Here is a 17834-nt window from a genome sequence, read left to right as displayed (position 1 = left end):
TAAAAGAAAAAAATCGGAAAATAAAAATTATCAGCATCTTTACTTTGAATGTATTTTTTAATAGTTTCTTTTTATTTTTTATTTACTTTTTTTTTTAAGTCAGACATCTACAAAATCCATTTTTATACATTCCTTTACCGGTTTCATATCACGATGAAATCTTGAGTTGTGTGTCGACAGAGACCATTTGGTTTTGAAACTTTTATTGCAAACGGCACAATCAAATTCTTTACCCATAATTTTTGAATGTTTCGATGCTATGTGTCGTCTTAAGGCATTCGCCGAGTTAAGTTTGCGTTTACAGATTTTACACAGTAGATATTTTCCTGAAAGAGAAAAAAGAGGGAAAAGTTCCGTTATAAAAAGGTACGTATGCAAAAAAAAAAAAAAAAAAAAAAAAATCGGTAGCATGGGACCTTAGTTGAGGTCTTCTTTAGAACAGATGATCTCAGTTGAGGACCATACCAAAATCCAACTGAAAAAAGTTTCCTCAATATTCCATAAATAAAACCCCCAATCATAAATCCCAGTTTAAGGTTATGTTCAGGCCATTTTCTACAAAAATTTTAGAATTTTAACATAAGTAAAAAAGTGTCAGTCGGCTTTGCCGACAGTGATTTACCCTCAGCCTGTGTATATTGAAACAATGTTTTTAGGGGGTTTTAAAAATGTTGGGCGTATGAACCGACAAAAATGTTGATTATGATTTTGCGGAGGAGATATTTAAAGGAATGGATCATTATGGAAGTGGATCTCCAGCCACTACATATGGTACTATAGGGTTTTTACACCCTTCGGGATGGATGTGCTTCAACAAAAATCAAAGTGATTCGATACAAGGTCATAAAGTGAACATATCCCATCCATCGACTTCGGAGAAGACGAACAAGTCCTCGCAGTCAAAGACTGTGAAGCGGGTTCGCTCTTCAGAAGGCCCACAGCCTTCGCCAAAGAAGACGATTATCTCCGAGACGGTCAACACGGCGGACTCCTATGCTGGTGTCCTTGCTCGCAAAGCCAAGGGAAGTAGCACCAGTACTGAGAAGGCGTCCACCATTGTGTCCACTGAGGCGAACCAGGGTGACCGCCAGTTTGGTGGTGCCTTCCTTCATAAGGGAGTTAAAGTTATTAAATGTCTCAACAGGAGCTCGCAAGAGTAACTTAAGAAGACCGTTAATGGCTTTGACGAACTTTCGGAAGGGGCAAAAATTGCTGCGGTGTCTATAACGGAGATTCCATCTAGGAAGGTATTCCCAACATGGGTTCCCCCACCTCCCGTGGATAAGGAACTTCTGCTGAGGATGCTGGAGCTCCAGAACCCAGGTCTCCTTACTAAGGACTGGACTGTAATGAGTCTAACCCCTTGTAAGGAGAATGGAGGGATGGATGTTAAGATGGCGATAGACTCCTCAGGAGAGGAGTACCTTAAGGTTCGTGAGGGAAAACTGAACTTTGGTTCAGGATGGGTTCGGTTCCGACTGATTCCACCTCGCGAAAATCAATAGGAGTAGGTAGGCGGCAGGTGCTACGCATTTTGCAGATTAATCTGCATCATTGTAAAGCAGCTGCCGCCGAACTAGACATTGTGGACATTGTTCTAGTCCAGGAACCTTATATATACAAAAATAAGGTCTCTGCCAACTTCGCCAACTTCGAGGTCTTCGCATCGTCCGAAGGGGACAAGGTGAGGACCTGTGTGGTAGGTAGGAAGAACCTCAATCTAATCTTTCTATCTAATTATAGTAATGGAGACATGTGCACGGTGCGACTGAAGAACGGTAGAGAGAAGGCCACTCTCCTGTCCTCAATCTACATGCCATATGAGGACACTGATCCACCAAATCAGGGGGTACACAGGCTGCTAAAGGAGAACCTGGGCGTTTGCAACGTAATCCTTGGATGTGACGCCAACGCCCACCATTTTCACTGGGGCAGCAAAGATACAAACACTAGAGGTGAGTCGATTTTCAATTTTATATATGTTACTATCTATGAATATGTAATAAAGGAAACGACCCTACCTTTAAAATTAGAGACAGGGAGGAGGACATTGATCTAACCCTGTCAAATTTAGATGATTCTGTCGTCAAGAACTGGAGGGTATCCAACAAATGCTTCTTTTCGGATCATGTGAGGATATACTTTGAAATCTCTTTCGACGGAGTCCGCCAAAATCCTTATAGGAACACGAGAAGGACGGACTGGGGCATGTTCACTGATCTGACGAGCCATCAACTGACACTCTCCGGAAGGATAGAAACAGTTGCTGAGCTTAACAGTAAGGTGTCCAACCTAACAAAAATCCTTCTTCGCTGCCATAAGGATGCCTGTCCATTAACTTATCCCGGGAAGAAATCCCAACCGGTGTGGTGGAACAAGGGGCGCACTCGACGAAACTTGACAGTGACTGGGAATCGTATAAAGCGAGTTTCAACAAATACAAGAGTGAAATCAAGCGCGCAAAAAGAAGTAATGGGTTTGTTTCTGTGAGTCTGTAGAAGGGGTAAACAACGCTGCCAGATTCCGTAAGATACTCTCGAAGGACAACAAATCCATTGGTAGTGTCAAAAAAGCGGACGGCACGTGGACAGACTCAGGTCTTGAGACTCTGAACCTTCTAGCTGAGAGGTTCAAGGTTGTCGCATACGCGGATGATGTCGTTTTACTAATAACTGGCAAATTCTTGTCCACAATTTCGGAGCTTATGCAAGGAGCCTTATCAAAGCTGTCCCGTTGGGCCACCACAAACGGCCTTGGTGTAAATCCAACGAAAACAGAACTGGTATTGTTCACCAGAAAGCGTAAGCACGGCGACTTCATGCCACCAACATTGGATGGAGTGCAGTTACATCTATATCCTGAGGCCAAATACCTAGGTACAATCCTGGATTCTCAATTGAGATGGAAAAGGAACGTCGAGGAACGGACGAAGAGAGGTATGATTGCACTTTATTCATTTAAGAATTCGATTGGGAAAAGCTGGTTGTATAATACTGTTGTGTGGCTGTATAATACTGTTGTGAGACCCATCTTATCCTATGGATGTCTTGTCTGGTGGCATGCGCTTCGACATAAATCGAACTCTGGCAACATAGACAAGGTGCAAAGGGCAGCCTCGATCCTGATAACTGGAGCTTTTAGAAATACACCACAAGCAGCTCTGAATGCGATACTAAACCTCTTGCCCACGGGACTTAGCATCAAAGGTCAAGCAGCACGTAGTGCCCTAAGGCTACATGAATTGAATCGTTGGCGTGACAGCACCTATGGTCATGCATGCATTCTTCGGGAGCTAAGGCCAAACCTTAGCTTGAATCGGCAGGGGAAATTCAGCGACTACTTATCACCATCGATTGATTTGATGATTTTGAGGTCGTTATCCCTAGTAGAGATGACTGGATCCGTAGTAACCCTCCTCTGGACGGTCTGGCTTTCTATACAGACGGTTCCAAGATGGAAGAAGGTACCGGAGCTGCCGTCTACTGCGAATAGCTTTGCCTCGAATACTCATATAGGTTGAACAGCGACTGTAGTGTTTCCAGGCAGAAATCTTCGCGATCAAAATGGCCGCAGAGTTGATAAAAAGTCTGGATGCTGAAATCTTTGAACCGGTGACTATCTTCGTTGATAGTCAGCCGGCTCTTAAAGCCATCAAATCCCCCAATATCAAGTCTGAGGCCGTTCTTGAGTGTAGAACTGCTTTGGCGAATCTCACTAACGCTGTCCGACTCTGCTGGGTACCGGGACACTGTGACATTGTGGGAAACGAGAAGGCAGATGAACTGGCAAGACATGGATCTCAATCAACAAGTCAAGCTATCACTGATTCTATTAAACCACCCATATGTCACGTTTTTTCGGAAGGTGGAGACGTTCTTTGAAGAACAAGCCAAGGAACTATGGCATAATGAACCAAGGTGCAACGTGTCAAGGGCCATTTGGCCGACTCTTTCAACAAAGAGAACAACTTCACCCATTGTAAGGCAGGGAATACTATAGTTTCGATCCACGCCACTGGATCTCGTCAGTTCCCTTGTTTCTTGTTTGTGGATATTCTGCACCGAAGTTATTTTTCAATAACTTCTTCAACAAGAAACTTTTTATACCCAAACATCAATCGTCAGCTCGAAGTATAAAGGTAAGCAAAGAAAAAAGTTCAATGAGAAGTTTTTCCTTGGCAACCTCATACAACTCCGACGAAAGTGTCTGCGAAAACAATTCAAACCTCTTCCACTTGTATGTGTCGTCGATTAAGCCAGACTATTTTGAAAAAACAAAATTGCAAACGCTATCCCAATAAAAAACGCCACAATGCTTCAGAACAACTTCACTTTTAAGTTTGAGTAAGTCAGAAATCAGGGTATTAACGGGAGTCATTACCGTCCATTGCAACATCCGAGCTTTTATCGGCAAATGGCAGGATGATGGCGTGGACTATTGCAGGCTCTGTGAAGATGATGAGGAAACGGAGACGATTGAGCATATTTTATGTCGTTGCCCGATGTTAACTCGAAAGCGATATAGATTAACAGGAATATGTTTTCCTCCAAGATTAACCTTCTACTCAAACATGGAACCAACAATCATAAACAACATCATCAAAAATTTGAATTGGCTGGGACGGCGCGACCCATAAGCGTAACTACTTCTCTGACAGTTTTTTCTACCATCACCAAATAAACCACCCTCTCTTTCTTTATTATATCTTCATTCATTCTTATTAATAATTCATTTATTACTACTTTCCAAACCACACCCCTTTTTCTTTATTCTTCTCTTTTCTCTTTTCAGGTAATTCTGAACCTCTTTTTTCTTTATGGATGATCACAATGGACCGAAAGGTCTCCGAGTGGCGTAGTCAATATATATATATATATTGACTACACATCCCCAAACCTAACCCTAACCTAAGTCTGGTAGACATTTCACGATTTGCAAAGTACGGACCAAATCGGTTACTTCCTTCAAGAGTTATCGTGCGTACAACTTTTCCGAACATTTTCGAACTTTTGTGGGGGAGGTACCGGAAGGAGTGGACCGATATAACCCATCTTCGAACTTAAACTAAGTTTGGACAAAATATTACGAAAGCGAAATTTTGGACCGAATCGTTTGATCCGTTCGAGAGTTATCGTGCGCTCCAGCCTGCCAGACAGACGTGCGGACATTGCTCAATCGACTCCAAATTGTCTGAAACACATTTCGTCCAAACATACTTGGGGTCTAAAACCATTATTTCGATGAGGCACATTTTGCCCGTATGAAAGTGTATATAACCTCGTTAGCATAAATGCTGAGGGTATAAAAATTGGAACAATTGGCCGTTCTTCATTATAACCTCAAAAATGATAAATCTTATACATATATTGTTTTATATTTTTATTTTCTTTTTTATATAAATGAGATATTTTATTATTTTCATTTTTGTTGTTCTTACACACTCACAGAAAAAATACTAAACATAGAATTTCAAATTCTAGAAGATGTGGGGATTATTATTATGGGGGCCTGCGAATGTGAAGCAAAAAAAAATGGAAAGAAAACTTGCGATGAGGGATAGTTAGGTTCTAAAATTTTACAACAAATTATGAAGTGTTATAATTATAATATCTACAGTAACTACAAAATTTATAATACATAATTCAATTTGTCCATAATATTTTCGAAATAAAATTGGAAAGGTTTAGTTTTTATATTAATACAAAATCGGGAAATGAAATCTCAAAATATATATTACACACATTTATATAAACTTGATATTCTAGAGAATTCATAATTTTTTTGTTCGGGATTGCAATAACTTTTCTTTAAGGTTACATTGCGTTTAAACCTCTTATTACTTTTCCCTAAACGGGTGTATGAAGTGGTGGTTGTGTGGTGGATATCTTAAATATTTATGATTTTAATTACCATTTAAAACTATGAAAATAAATTTATATATTAATGAGATACTTATATTAAATAGTTCCCTAATTTATATGAATTTTATATACGTATATACACTATTTACTTGTAAGAGTAATATTTATTAATTTCTAATACTTAATTCATTAAATTATCGTAGAACAAAAAAAATGCCATAAAGAAACAATGGCATTTTTGTTTTGCACATTTTAATGGCATACTTTTAGGGATAAACTAATTATATGGTGATGGCAATGCTGTAGCTCAACTACAACTGCTTATTAATAAGTAATAGCAAGTTTACACTAACTGAATAACGGGGATTTTAAAAATATCAAATTCATTGCGTATACGTCAAATAAATTCCACTGGTTTTGTAATGAGGATTAATGAATTTGACATTTGAAATCATGTATATTCCGTATATGTAAACCCGCTATAAGTGATGTGTCTTAAATAATGTAAGAAAATCATACATTGAAGATGGGATTTTCAAAAGGATTTGAAATATGATGGTGTGTTTTGTTTTTGGGATGACGCCGACTAGCTTCTTAAGATAAAATATTTACATTCTTTAACTATTGATCAGTTTTCCGTTTTCATGCCCAATTTTTGTTCATGTGAAATTCGTATGTGCTCTCGCAGACTGTATTTATTTTTGAAATTCTTATTGCATAGCTCACATTTACGCGGCGGTTGCGGTGTGTGCTGAGTACGAATATGTCTCCAAAGATTAACTGTTGTTATAACCATTTTGCAAAATTGACATTCTGTCCATTTATTATTGGGTAAATCTAAAAATATACAGAATAAGAATAAAGAAAAGTAACAAATGAAGAACGTAATCCAACCAACAACAACAAGTATTTGAGAGAGGGGGAAGAGTGATTACTTATAACAACAACAACAATGGTATCACACAACAACATTACAAAAAAAGAAATAAATGAAAAACAAATGTTGTAAAGTAGGTATATTTTTTGAAATGGAAACACAAATTCAGGCAATGTTTAGAGCAGAGATCAACACGATGAGCGAGTGCCTTTAATTTAAATTACAATTCAAGTTTACAAATAAAAAGGATGTTTATCTCGTTTGAGCCAAAATTTCAATAACCATCACCACAATAGCAGACACATAAGCTATAATATTAAACTGAACATGAATCGGAACTTATGCAGTGCAACCAATCCCAAACAAGCTTTGTGTTCACAGAAGTAGCTACATCCCAAAACTTGGCGATTGAACTAAAGACATACATATGTTCCCACAACATCCCCAAAGGGACAAGGGAGACTTCTCTCATATCAATGAGTGCACTCCGATTCTTATTGGCTCAATGATATGGAACCTACTTCTTATCGTCCGAACGGCATGTCTTACGCCACCCGTTATAGAGAAGTTTTTCATGGCTGAAATACTTAGGAAATGTAAGCCAATATTACGCCGAAAATTTTGATGTTTTGCCTAAAGTTGTGTTGTTCATGAACGAAGCGGTTCAAAGGAACGATTCCGTGAAAAGATCGAACGGATCCGTATACAGCACATTATATATAAATATCGTTCATTTAGATACCTGATGGCCAAGATATTGCTGCTTACAAAATTAGCAGCAGAACCATCACCATTCGTTCTACAAACTCACACAAGGTGCGTTAGGGTTAGCGTTACAAAAATGGGTCTGTCTGGTTACTTTCCCAGCAAGAATTGTCCAGCAAGAACTTTCTCAGAGAGTAAGGAGATATTGGGGGTCGATTATGTTTAGCAACCCAACTCCAGTTGCGTTGCCCACAGCAAATTTAGTAATAGAATTTTCTATTTCCGCTTTAGAATTTATACTTTTTTACAATTAAATTAATAGCTGAAGGTTCAAAACACTGATATTGATTGAATTTGACAAAAATTTCCGTATTTTTTACTCATTTTAATTGCATGATTTTCTCTTCTGGCAACGCAACTACAGTTGAGTTGCGATCCATAATCGACCCCTTTATTCTATTTGGCAAGAAAATTGTAAAAAGTAAACAGACACCTTCCCAGCAGAAACCAGCAAGCAATCAGCTGGCTTGCCAAAACAGAACAATTTGTCCGCCAATAAAGAAACCAAAGGAAGCAAAAAAATTTGCATTTTATTTAAAATAGAAAAGAAAATGACCCAAAAAAGGAATTTTTCAACTCTGCAACTTTGTTCTCGAAAAAAAAACAATACAATTAGGCTTGCTATTTCCACAATAAAATTGTTTTTCATTAGGTGTGTACGATAACTTTCCCAGCAATAATTACCCAGTCAGTTCCAGCAACCTCTTTCAGTGAATTTTACTCTCTCAAGCAAGAAAAATTGCAGAAAGTTATCGAACAACAATTTGCAAAAACTTGTAAGAAAGTCAGCTGTTTCCGAAAATGTATGAAATTTGTTTCTGTTTCTTTTGATATTTTAAACCAAACGGAACAAAAACATGAATTTTAAAATTGCAGTTTACTTATTTAATGCTTTAATCCTATCCACAACGCTTTGGAAACAAAAAAATTTGCAATTGTGAAATTTTCTTGGTCAAAAATGTTAACATTTCGAATTGTTTACATTGAACAGTTCATTAAAAGTCAGCTGATCAGACTTGCAAATTTTTGCGGGACAAATTTTCCCAGCAAAAATTTGCAAGTTCTCAGTCACAAAACTCTCCAAACTCGCTCTCTTTTGCTGGATAATTTTGTTATCGAACAGCATTCAGTAAAAATTTGTACAAATTATTGGGTTATCGTACACATCTATTTTCACAAACATAAATCACCGAACAATTAAAAACAGCTGATTGTTTTCAGGAAGAAGAAGAAGAGTTTTCAAGTGCTTGCTAGAATATAGGTGTGTTCGTTTACTCAAAATTTGTACAAATTGTTACTGGATGTCGTTCGTGTACTCTACAGTACAATGCAAAAGACCTTAGCCGATTACAAGAAGTTACTGAACTTGAACAAATTTGTACAAATTGTTGAGTAAACGAACACACCTTATATTTGTACAGCAAGAAGTTGCAAACTCTCACTAAAAGAACTGTCAATATGTCTCTCTTGATTCGCTCTCTTTTCCTGTTTTTTTGTGTTAACAGACGACTTCCAGTAACAATTGGTACAAATTATTACAAGTTTTAGCGTAACCAGACAGATCTAATGATTCAGTTTGCTCCAATCGATCAGTACAGCATTTCGGCCAGTAGCTCATATCGTTCTTCTAGCTCATGTGGTTATTTTTGCTTCTTTCGTTCATATACAAAAGAACCACCACGTTCAGAAAACAACCACAATTTTTTGCACACTAACATCACAAATATGCACACACAAAACAGTCAAAGATTCAGTACAATCCCGCGACGGCCGGTTCTATGTACCGGATTGACTCGGAGGAATCTTCGACCAGGGGTCGTCACCTCAACAATTATGTGTTTGTGTTCGTGTATTTTTTCACCATGGGAGCAGCAATTTATCCCGGAAAGCCTGCTCCGAGCACTTCTGATCCGTGCCGGGATAGAAATGAACCCCGGGCCAGTATGGATTTGTTCCGTTTGCCAGATCCGCATCCAACACATGTCAACAATGGTGAGATGAAATGGATGGATGGAATGGATGGATGGAATGGGTGCATTTTCGTGGGTGCTCTGGCCTTAGTAGCACCCGGGAGTACAGTGACAGGTATGTTGCTGCATCAGCGCATCACCCAGTGCGTCTTCTACGTCGTCGTCGGAATACGAGACGCCCCCGCAGTCTCCCCAACAACAACAACAGATGCAGCATCTAACACCACATGTTGTTGTTCAAAGGCCCGGAAATGCATCATTCCCGGAAATGCATCATTCAATTGCAACGGTCTCCGCAATAAGATCAGTGAAATTGTGGACTTTATGTGTCGGAAAAACATCATGGTCGCCGCGATCCAGGAAACAAGCTCACCGCCACCTGTAGCGAAAGAATCGCACAAGAAGCGAAGGAGGAGGACTTGCCTTCCTAATGCACCAGTCTGTCCAGTACAGACCTATCTCGCTTGAGCTTGGCTCTAGTGACCCATACATAGAGTGCATGGGGATAGCAGTAAAGTGTGGTACTGCCGAGGTAGAGCTGCTTAATGTGTACATACCGCCGATGAACAGCTGTGCCCGGTGTTATATGTCCAATATTAGTTTGCTTTTAGAGGGGGATAACCGTCTGGTGCTAGGGGACATCAATGCTCATCATTAGCTTTGGCATTCCGTCCTAGGTAATGACCAGAGGGCTACAGCGCTGGCAGAGAAAATCGATAGTTCCACGTTTTGCGCGGTGAATGAAGACGCTCCTACGAGGATTAGAGGAAACTACCACAGCTCGCCAGATATCACCATTGTGGCACCAGGTTTGATAAATGACGTATCCTGGCAATCCGTCATTTCCCTTAGTTCGGACCACCTCCCTATCATCGTCTCCGTAAACAGACCACCCGACTTCATAACCTCTGAACGCCGTACTTTCCTGAACTATGAGCAAGCTGATTGACAAGGTTTCAGAGAATTTACCAATCACCGCTTCAGACAATTACCCACCCCCTCAGATCTTCGGGTAGCTGAGAGAACTTTCCGAGAAATCATCACTAAAGCAGCCGCTCGCTACATACCTGCTGGTCGAATACGCGAAATAAGACCAAATTTCCCAGCAGAGGCGACGGGACTAGCAAATGAACGTAATGAGCTTCGTCATACGAATCCCGAAGACCAAAGAGTTAGAGAACTTACTCTTGAAGTCAACAGGCTAGTAGGCGAACATAAGCGGGAAAAGTGTCTAGACCACCTGAAGCAATGCAACATTGGTGCAGGAATAAGTAAATTGTGTGGATGGATGAAGGTGTTTTCCAGTTGCCCAACATCAACATGGATTTCGGAAAATGCATAGTACTACAACAGCATTAGACGCCATATCCATACATATCAGTAGAGGACTGAACCAGAAAAGGCCGTGCGACCGAACAGTCATGGTGGCTCTTGACCTATCGAAGGCCTTCGAGATACCGTCAACCATGCCAAGCTGTTCGAGGATATAGAGAAAACTAATCTCGAGCCATGTTAAAAACGTTGGGTAATCAATTATATGTGTGGACGCCAGTCGTGTGTAGAATTCAGAAACAAGAAGTCCAAAACCCGTAGAGTGAAACAGGGAGTTTCCCAAGGAGGGGAACTGAAATTCCACACCCTCCAGACGGCATAGAGATCGTGATGTATGCGGATGATTGTACGATCTTGGCGTCGGGTCCTATCGTCGATGACATATGTGATAGGTTATATGTCTACATAGCTGACCTAGGGCAGTTCTTCCATCTGAGGAATATGAAAATATCCGCCGCTAAATCCACAGCCACGCTGTTCACTCCCACTGAACATATTGGTCGATGGTGCACTGATTCCGACCACTAACTACCCTAAAATACTGGGTGTAACGTTCGATAGCATGCTCAAGTCGTCCGAGCATGCCACAGCCATTTGCAATAAGATCTGAAGTAGGAACAAGGTTCTCAAGTCGCTGGCCGGCAGCACTTGGGGTGCTGATAAAGAAACCTTGTTGACCACCTACAATAATGCAATAGGCCGGTCTGTGGTAAGCTATGCGGCGCCAGCTTGGTCTGCAATGGTTAGCGCATCGCAGTGGAAGAAGATTCAAACCTGCCAGAATGCCGCCCTGAGGACTGCAACAGGGTGCCTCCTCATGACACCAGTGGACCATCTTCATGAGTAGGCGAAGGTTTTACCGGTGGGTCAGCACAATAAGATGTTGTCGATGCAGTACCTGCTTGGGTGTTACCGCAGTGAGCATCCCTGTCACGATTTAATGGACATGCTCCCCCCACCCAGGCACGTCAGGAGAGACCTTCATGATCTAGAGAGAGAGAGGTCCAAAAGTATAAAAGAGAACCGCTAGATCAACGAGCCTATCAGGCAGTTTAGGAGCACTTCTCCGATCGTAATGAAATTTGTTGTTGTTTGTCTGTATATTCGTTTTTCTGCTTAATCTGGATCTGGTCCTATCTTCAGTTCTAGGAATGTGCCAGTTTCGATGGAATGTAACCACAGATCCACTAGAGTCAGATGAGTAAATTTGACAGGGTAGTTGAAAATCTAGTGTGTCGTGCTGGGCAGATGTTTTGCACGGTGTCATCGATCATTGCCCTATAGGAATTTAGAACGCTGCACCATCCCGAGCGTAGTTTGAGTCAAATCTACTCTGCTTTGTTTGATGCTGGGTTGGCAGCCGCTGATCGAAACATGCAGCCCAATCATGAATATCAACCCCCGTGAGTTTTCTCACCCTCCCTCCTAAATTGAAACGGCAGAAAGACAAAACTCACGCAGGGCAGTCATGAATAAAAATTCTGTGCGGAATTTGTGCCCTTTCCCCAATTTCACAATTTTTATTTCTAAATTTATGTCCAAAAAGCGAATATTTTTGTCGATACGGCGAGAAGATCCCATAATTGGGTGATTCTAGCAGTTTCCAACGTTTTAAAACATTGATTTTTAACATAATTTCACTTTTCAAATTATTTTCCTTTCAAAATTCTGAGGGAATTATTTATGATTGACCTGACGGTGAGTTGACATTTATGATTACCCTGATGGTTTCGGGTCAATCCGGTACGAAAGAACCCTCTGCCGTGGGATTGACTCTGGTATGTGGTGGCAGCTGACACTCCTCTGCTGCGATAGATGGGAAATGTTCTCCGAGAGCCACATTCACACGATAGTTGCTTATGGCTTAAGCAACTGCGCCCGTGTGAATGCTACTTAAACCTGATTTATATGCTTGTTTATGTAGGATTCTCTCCTGTATCGTTGGACCTCTTCCTCTAAAACGTGGATATCCTCCTTGATGTGCCTGGGTGTGCTGGGCCTTTCCACCAGAAGGTGATTGGGATGGCTCCCACGATAACACCCAAGCAAGTACTGCAACGAGAGAATGACATTGTGATGCTGTACTGGAAGAATATATTCCTCCTCGTGTAGATGGAGTCATGAGGAGGAATCCTGTTGCTTTTCTCAGGGCGGCATGCTGACTATTTTGAATCTTTCCCCATTGTATATCACATAAACTCGCGGACTAAACTGGCGCCGCATAGCTTACCACAGACCTTTCAACAAGGTTTCTTTATCTGCTGCCGGCTAGGCTAGGGACTTGAGGACCTTGAGCACGTGAATGGCTGTCGAATATGCCCCCAGTATTTTGGGGTAGCTTGTGGTAGGGATTCTGCTATCATCAACTACGACATTCAACTCTCTTCTAACCTGCGCGGACCATGTGGTGAACAGAGTGGCGGATATCTGCAAATTCCTCGCGTGGAAAAAGATGGTAAGATCGGTTAAATAAGAGTTCAGTCTTTCACAAATGTCATCAGGGAAGGTACCTTACGCTATGATCGTACATTCATCCACATACCTTACGATCTCCATGCCGTCTGGAGGGGCGAAATACAGGAGAGGTAGAGGTTAAACAGTTTCCCACCTCGGGGAACTCCCTGTTTCACTCTAAGGGGACCTCGAATTTGCTCCTAAATTCCACTCACCACTGGCGTCCCAAAATATAAATGATTAACCAAACTTTCACATATGGCCAGAGGGTTGTCTGCTCAATGTCCTCAAACAGCGTGGAGTGCCTTTGAAAAGTCGAGCATCACCACCACTGTCCTATTACACGCCATGTTCTGGTTTAGTCCTCGACTAATATGTGTGAAAACAGCGTGCAACGTGATACCTATTCGTGGAGGAGTAAATCATCAAGAGTCATTGCTACGAGCGACAAAATCGAAATCAGCCCGAACGATTGTGTTGGTGCCTCCTCGGCAGGAAGAGGCCTAATGCGACGCAATACTCTTCACTTCGCCTTGTCACTCCTGGGGTGCTCGACAAATTGTGGATTAAAACAACTTGCGCACCTCTATGTATCAGTCAGGCTTAAGGTCACCAAACATGACTGCAAAACTGATGCATTTTTATGGATTGGAACAGCAAAGACTTGTGTTAAGTGCTGCGTGTTAGGTTACTTGTGGGGGACTGTAGTGCCTCACATGGACGAGTCCAGAGCAACCCCTGAGATATCTATTGCATCTCACCGAAGGTTCATTGTGTTTGATGCGGATGTGACAAACTGAAAACATCCAAATTGGCCTGGTTTTGAGGATGAAAAGAATCGACGGTTGGTTTGGGTGTTTTGTCTGTGATTGTTGTTGAGGGGATTGCAAGAGATTCTAATATGCTGACGACGACGTCGCTGGGTCGATTTACACTACTTTGGAACATCATTGTTTAATAACGTCCAACAGTATTTTTTGGTATCTACTGCAACTCATCGAAGTTTCTGTGTGGTGGACGTATCGAACACATCCGTGTTGGTGCACCCACAAATAATTACACTTTTTTACGGATTACTGTACTTTTTAACGTAAGATTTTATCGCGTTGTCGGTGTTGGACTTCAAGAGCTTTACAATCGTAACCATATTGCCTTGGTTGTCTCTCAAAAAATGCAGAAATTTGATAGTCCATATTTCGGAAAGTATGGACTTCCAAAACGAAATATATATACGATGTAATCAGGGTGCCAACGGTTATTGCCGGCAGACAAGTCAAAGTGATTCGCATGCGGCCCTTAAACTGAAAATTGACTGTCACTGGGAACGGTTTCTAAAGATTTTCTAATTTTTTAATTCTTTGAGACTGACACACTTTCAATTCTCTAATTTTAAAACATTGCCTGAATTTATATGTTAATACCATACAGTAATAATGAATCTAAACATCGAAATATGCTAATAAAATCATAAACATTAAAAATAACAGAACATCAAAAAAAAGAATGAACGTAAAATAGAATAATGTACTTGGCAAATACTTTGGAGACATATTCGTTTTGTTTAAACAACAAATTGTAACATTGTAAATTGCTCACTACTAGGCAAAAAATATTACAATAATATAGATATGCACACGAAACGAAACTAATATAACAAAAGTAAAAGAAAACTAAACAAGAAAAACCAAAACTAAACAAAAAAACAATATGTTTTACATACCTGTTGTTGTATTGCCTCCACCGCCGCCCCCGCCACCTTTATCCGTTTTCATTAGGACATTAGAACTGGAATTATTATCATCCAAATGATGTTGACCACTGCCAGTATTACCCGAAGATGTGGTTTGATTTAATAATCGTCCCATTTCTAGGGATATATCTGAATTATCACCATGTTGATATTTTTCTTCGATTTCCGATTCGGTTAATATTTCATATTCGGAGGTGTATTGCGTGACATTTTGATTGTTTCCCGAATCTTGATTATTACCCGATGTGCCTTCATTATCGGAGAGACGATCATCAACATCACCCACAATATATTCTGGTATATCCATTTTGATGGCACTTCTTAAAAGGGTCATATCGGCAGCTGAAACATAGAAAGGAGAGGACATGACATTTTAAAAATAAAAGCATAAGTTGTAAACTATTTCGAAAACGTTTTTTAGATGAAAAAGTTTTTGGGATAGAGGACTTTTTATAGATCTTTAATATCACTAAAAATTGTGAAATGCAATATTATATCCAAAGAAAGACCTATGCCAAGATTTTTGTTATTAGAAGGTTTTTAAAAAATAAGATAAAAAACATCCTATAGGATTTCTAACGATAGAATAGATTCTATACTTCCTATAGATCGCTCTGAAGCTATGTTGTTTATCCATGTGTAGAAGCTATATTTATAAAATTTCTATAAAAAGTATAGTATCTACAAAAGGCAGGTAGACCTAAAATGGCTCTTACTCTTCACTATTGTTTGTTCATCTACAGCTTCTGTGGTATAAATATTATCATCATCATCCGAAAAGGTAATTTTTCGTTTTTTCATTGATCCTCCTCCTACTCCTGCTGTTGTTGCTGCTGACGCGGGCAATGTTACAATATTCGTATTTAAAGTTCCACCTTGTGTTGTTACTTGAACTTGCTGATTATGAGTCTGTTGCTGCTGCTGTTGCTGGTGTGGGGTATGATGTGTATGTTGTTGTAATGGTATATGTTGCTGTGGGTGACCAGTTGCCGTAGTTACCTGGTGATGATGATGAGTGGTCACCTGGTTGTTGGCAGCGGTGGCATTTTGGGCATTTTGATGAAGTTGTATATGTTGCAATTGTGTCTGAATATGATGCTGTGTGGTGTTTTGTACTGTTGCCGTCTGTTGGGTTTGCAGGTTGGGTATTTGCAATTGTGTTGCGGGCTGGAGCAAGGGTATATCAATAGTTTGTGTTGCCGCGGTAGCATCATTAACAGCACGTATAGTACTGGGTATGGATTTCATTAGTTTCTGATCGTCCAGTACGGGAGTGGGCGGCTTCGGCTTTTCCTTTTCTTCGGACGTCAGGCCCTGGACTGCCAGCAGTTCGGCGGTTTGCAAAAATGATTGCAGTGCCTCTTGTTGAACGTTTACTTCGCCCTAGAATAGAACACACATATTACACATATTTATCTATTCAAAAATCATTCCATTCATTGAATCACTACCTGATACATAAACTCTATTATTGAATTGAGATCTTCATATTTGATAAACTTAAATATTATAACCGGATGAGGGTGAGGATTTTCTGTGAAAATTTCCTTAAAATACGAACTACATGCTGATAGCACTACTTTGTGGGCCTTAATCTTCCTTCCATCACACAGCAGACTCACATCCACAAAATCGTCGTTTACCCTGTGGTTGTCTAGGGCATAGGTAAGATGTCGAAAATAGTTGTTCCATCTAAGCGAGTATTGCTGTGGAGCAGCCATCATTACAGTGTATTGTTTGTGTAACTGTTAAACCACCATTCAGCAAGCGACCGACCCAAACAAATTACATTTCTCTCGCTATTATTTTGTATCACCTTTTGTTTACTTTCTGTACAAATTGCAAGAAATTGTCATTTGCTTTTATTATTTTTATGCTTATTTTAATAAATTTTAGCGTTTATTATTTATTGTGATGCTTAATTTTAAGCGAAGAAAACAAGAAAACACTTTTTATAGCCTTCTGATTCCTGATTCCTTGTTGAAAAATAAATTCAATTCTCTAATACTCAATTATACAAGTAACCGGTAATTCTGTAACCGAATTTCGTTGTTTACAAACTATTCTCTGGACAGAGCAGTGTGAACTTATCATTCACTTGAAAATGGTACCGCCACTCAAGTAACTTCCCAGCAAAAAATGTTGGAAGTTGTGCATGTGGAGTTATGATTAGTCTGTTCCTATACTTTTGAAAATGGTAAAACCGGCAAAAGTAGTAAAAGTTGTAAACAGCTACCATATGAATTGTATGGTATCTGAAGTAAAGGAACGCTTTTCGAGTAAAAAGTTGTAAAACTTCAAGATTCTTGAGCGTAAAGGAACAGAGCTGATATCACAACATCCTTCGATGCAATCCACACGGAGTTATGAAAAATGCTCTCCGTTGGATACAATTTATAAGCAGATGCTTTAGAGATCCCTACAAAAAAAACAGTTGGTTGATCCCTACCCACCGCTGGCGAAATCATGTTTTCTAAAAATAGGAGAGTGTGTATACATTTCTAAGAATTTGTTATAAAATAAAGAAATAAAAACTTAAGTTGCGAACATTTTTGCGGTAATTAACGAGACAGAAATTTTTAATGGAGTGGAGTGCAGTTGGAGTCCATTTCGAAAGCTGAACTAGTGATGGGAAGGCAACATAAAAAATCCTTTAGGATGATGAAGCAAAATCAGATGCGCTTGGATTAATTGGAGAACGGAGAAAGTAAACTCAAATGTGATTGAATTTAATGAAAACTTTTTTAATTTGTGTTTATGTAATAAAGTTCTTTGTATTATTGTTTTACACAAATAATAAATTCATTTTATTTATTCTGGGATAT

At 39.9% G+C, this 17834-nt stretch overlaps 1 protein-coding gene across 2 annotated transcripts; it reads right to left on the bottom strand.

The window, feature by feature from the left end:
• Positions 1-38: 38 nt before the first annotated feature.
• On the bottom strand, positions 39-17148 carry LOC141399097 (uncharacterized). Of its 2 annotated transcripts, none has more exons than XM_073977173.1 (4): positions 16461-17064; positions 15726-16392; positions 14980-15351; positions 39-326 (listed from the first exon to the last, which is right to left on the bottom strand). In XM_073977173.1, the coding sequence occupies exons 1-4, from the start codon at positions 16731-16733 to the stop codon at positions 100-102; spliced, it is 1539 nt and encodes a 512-aa protein (XP_073833274.1). In that variant the 5' UTR covers positions 16734-17064; the 3' UTR covers positions 39-99. The 2 variants fall into 2 exon arrangements, with proteins under 2 accessions (XP_073833274.1, XP_073833275.1); XM_073977174.1 differs by lacking the exon at positions 39-326 and adding an exon at positions 5359-6698 and having other exon boundaries at positions 16461-17148.
• Positions 17149-17834: the final 686 nt, after the last annotated feature.

This window comes from Musca autumnalis, unplaced genomic scaffold (genome assembly GCF_047663935.1).
Source record: "Musca autumnalis isolate F117 unplaced genomic scaffold, ASM4766393v1 scaffold_3, whole genome shotgun sequence".
Taxonomy (NCBI): domain Eukaryota; kingdom Metazoa; phylum Arthropoda; class Insecta; order Diptera; family Muscidae; genus Musca; species Musca autumnalis.
Note: the sequence above shows the minus strand (reverse complement) of the source record. Positions and strands in the feature narration are given on the sequence as shown.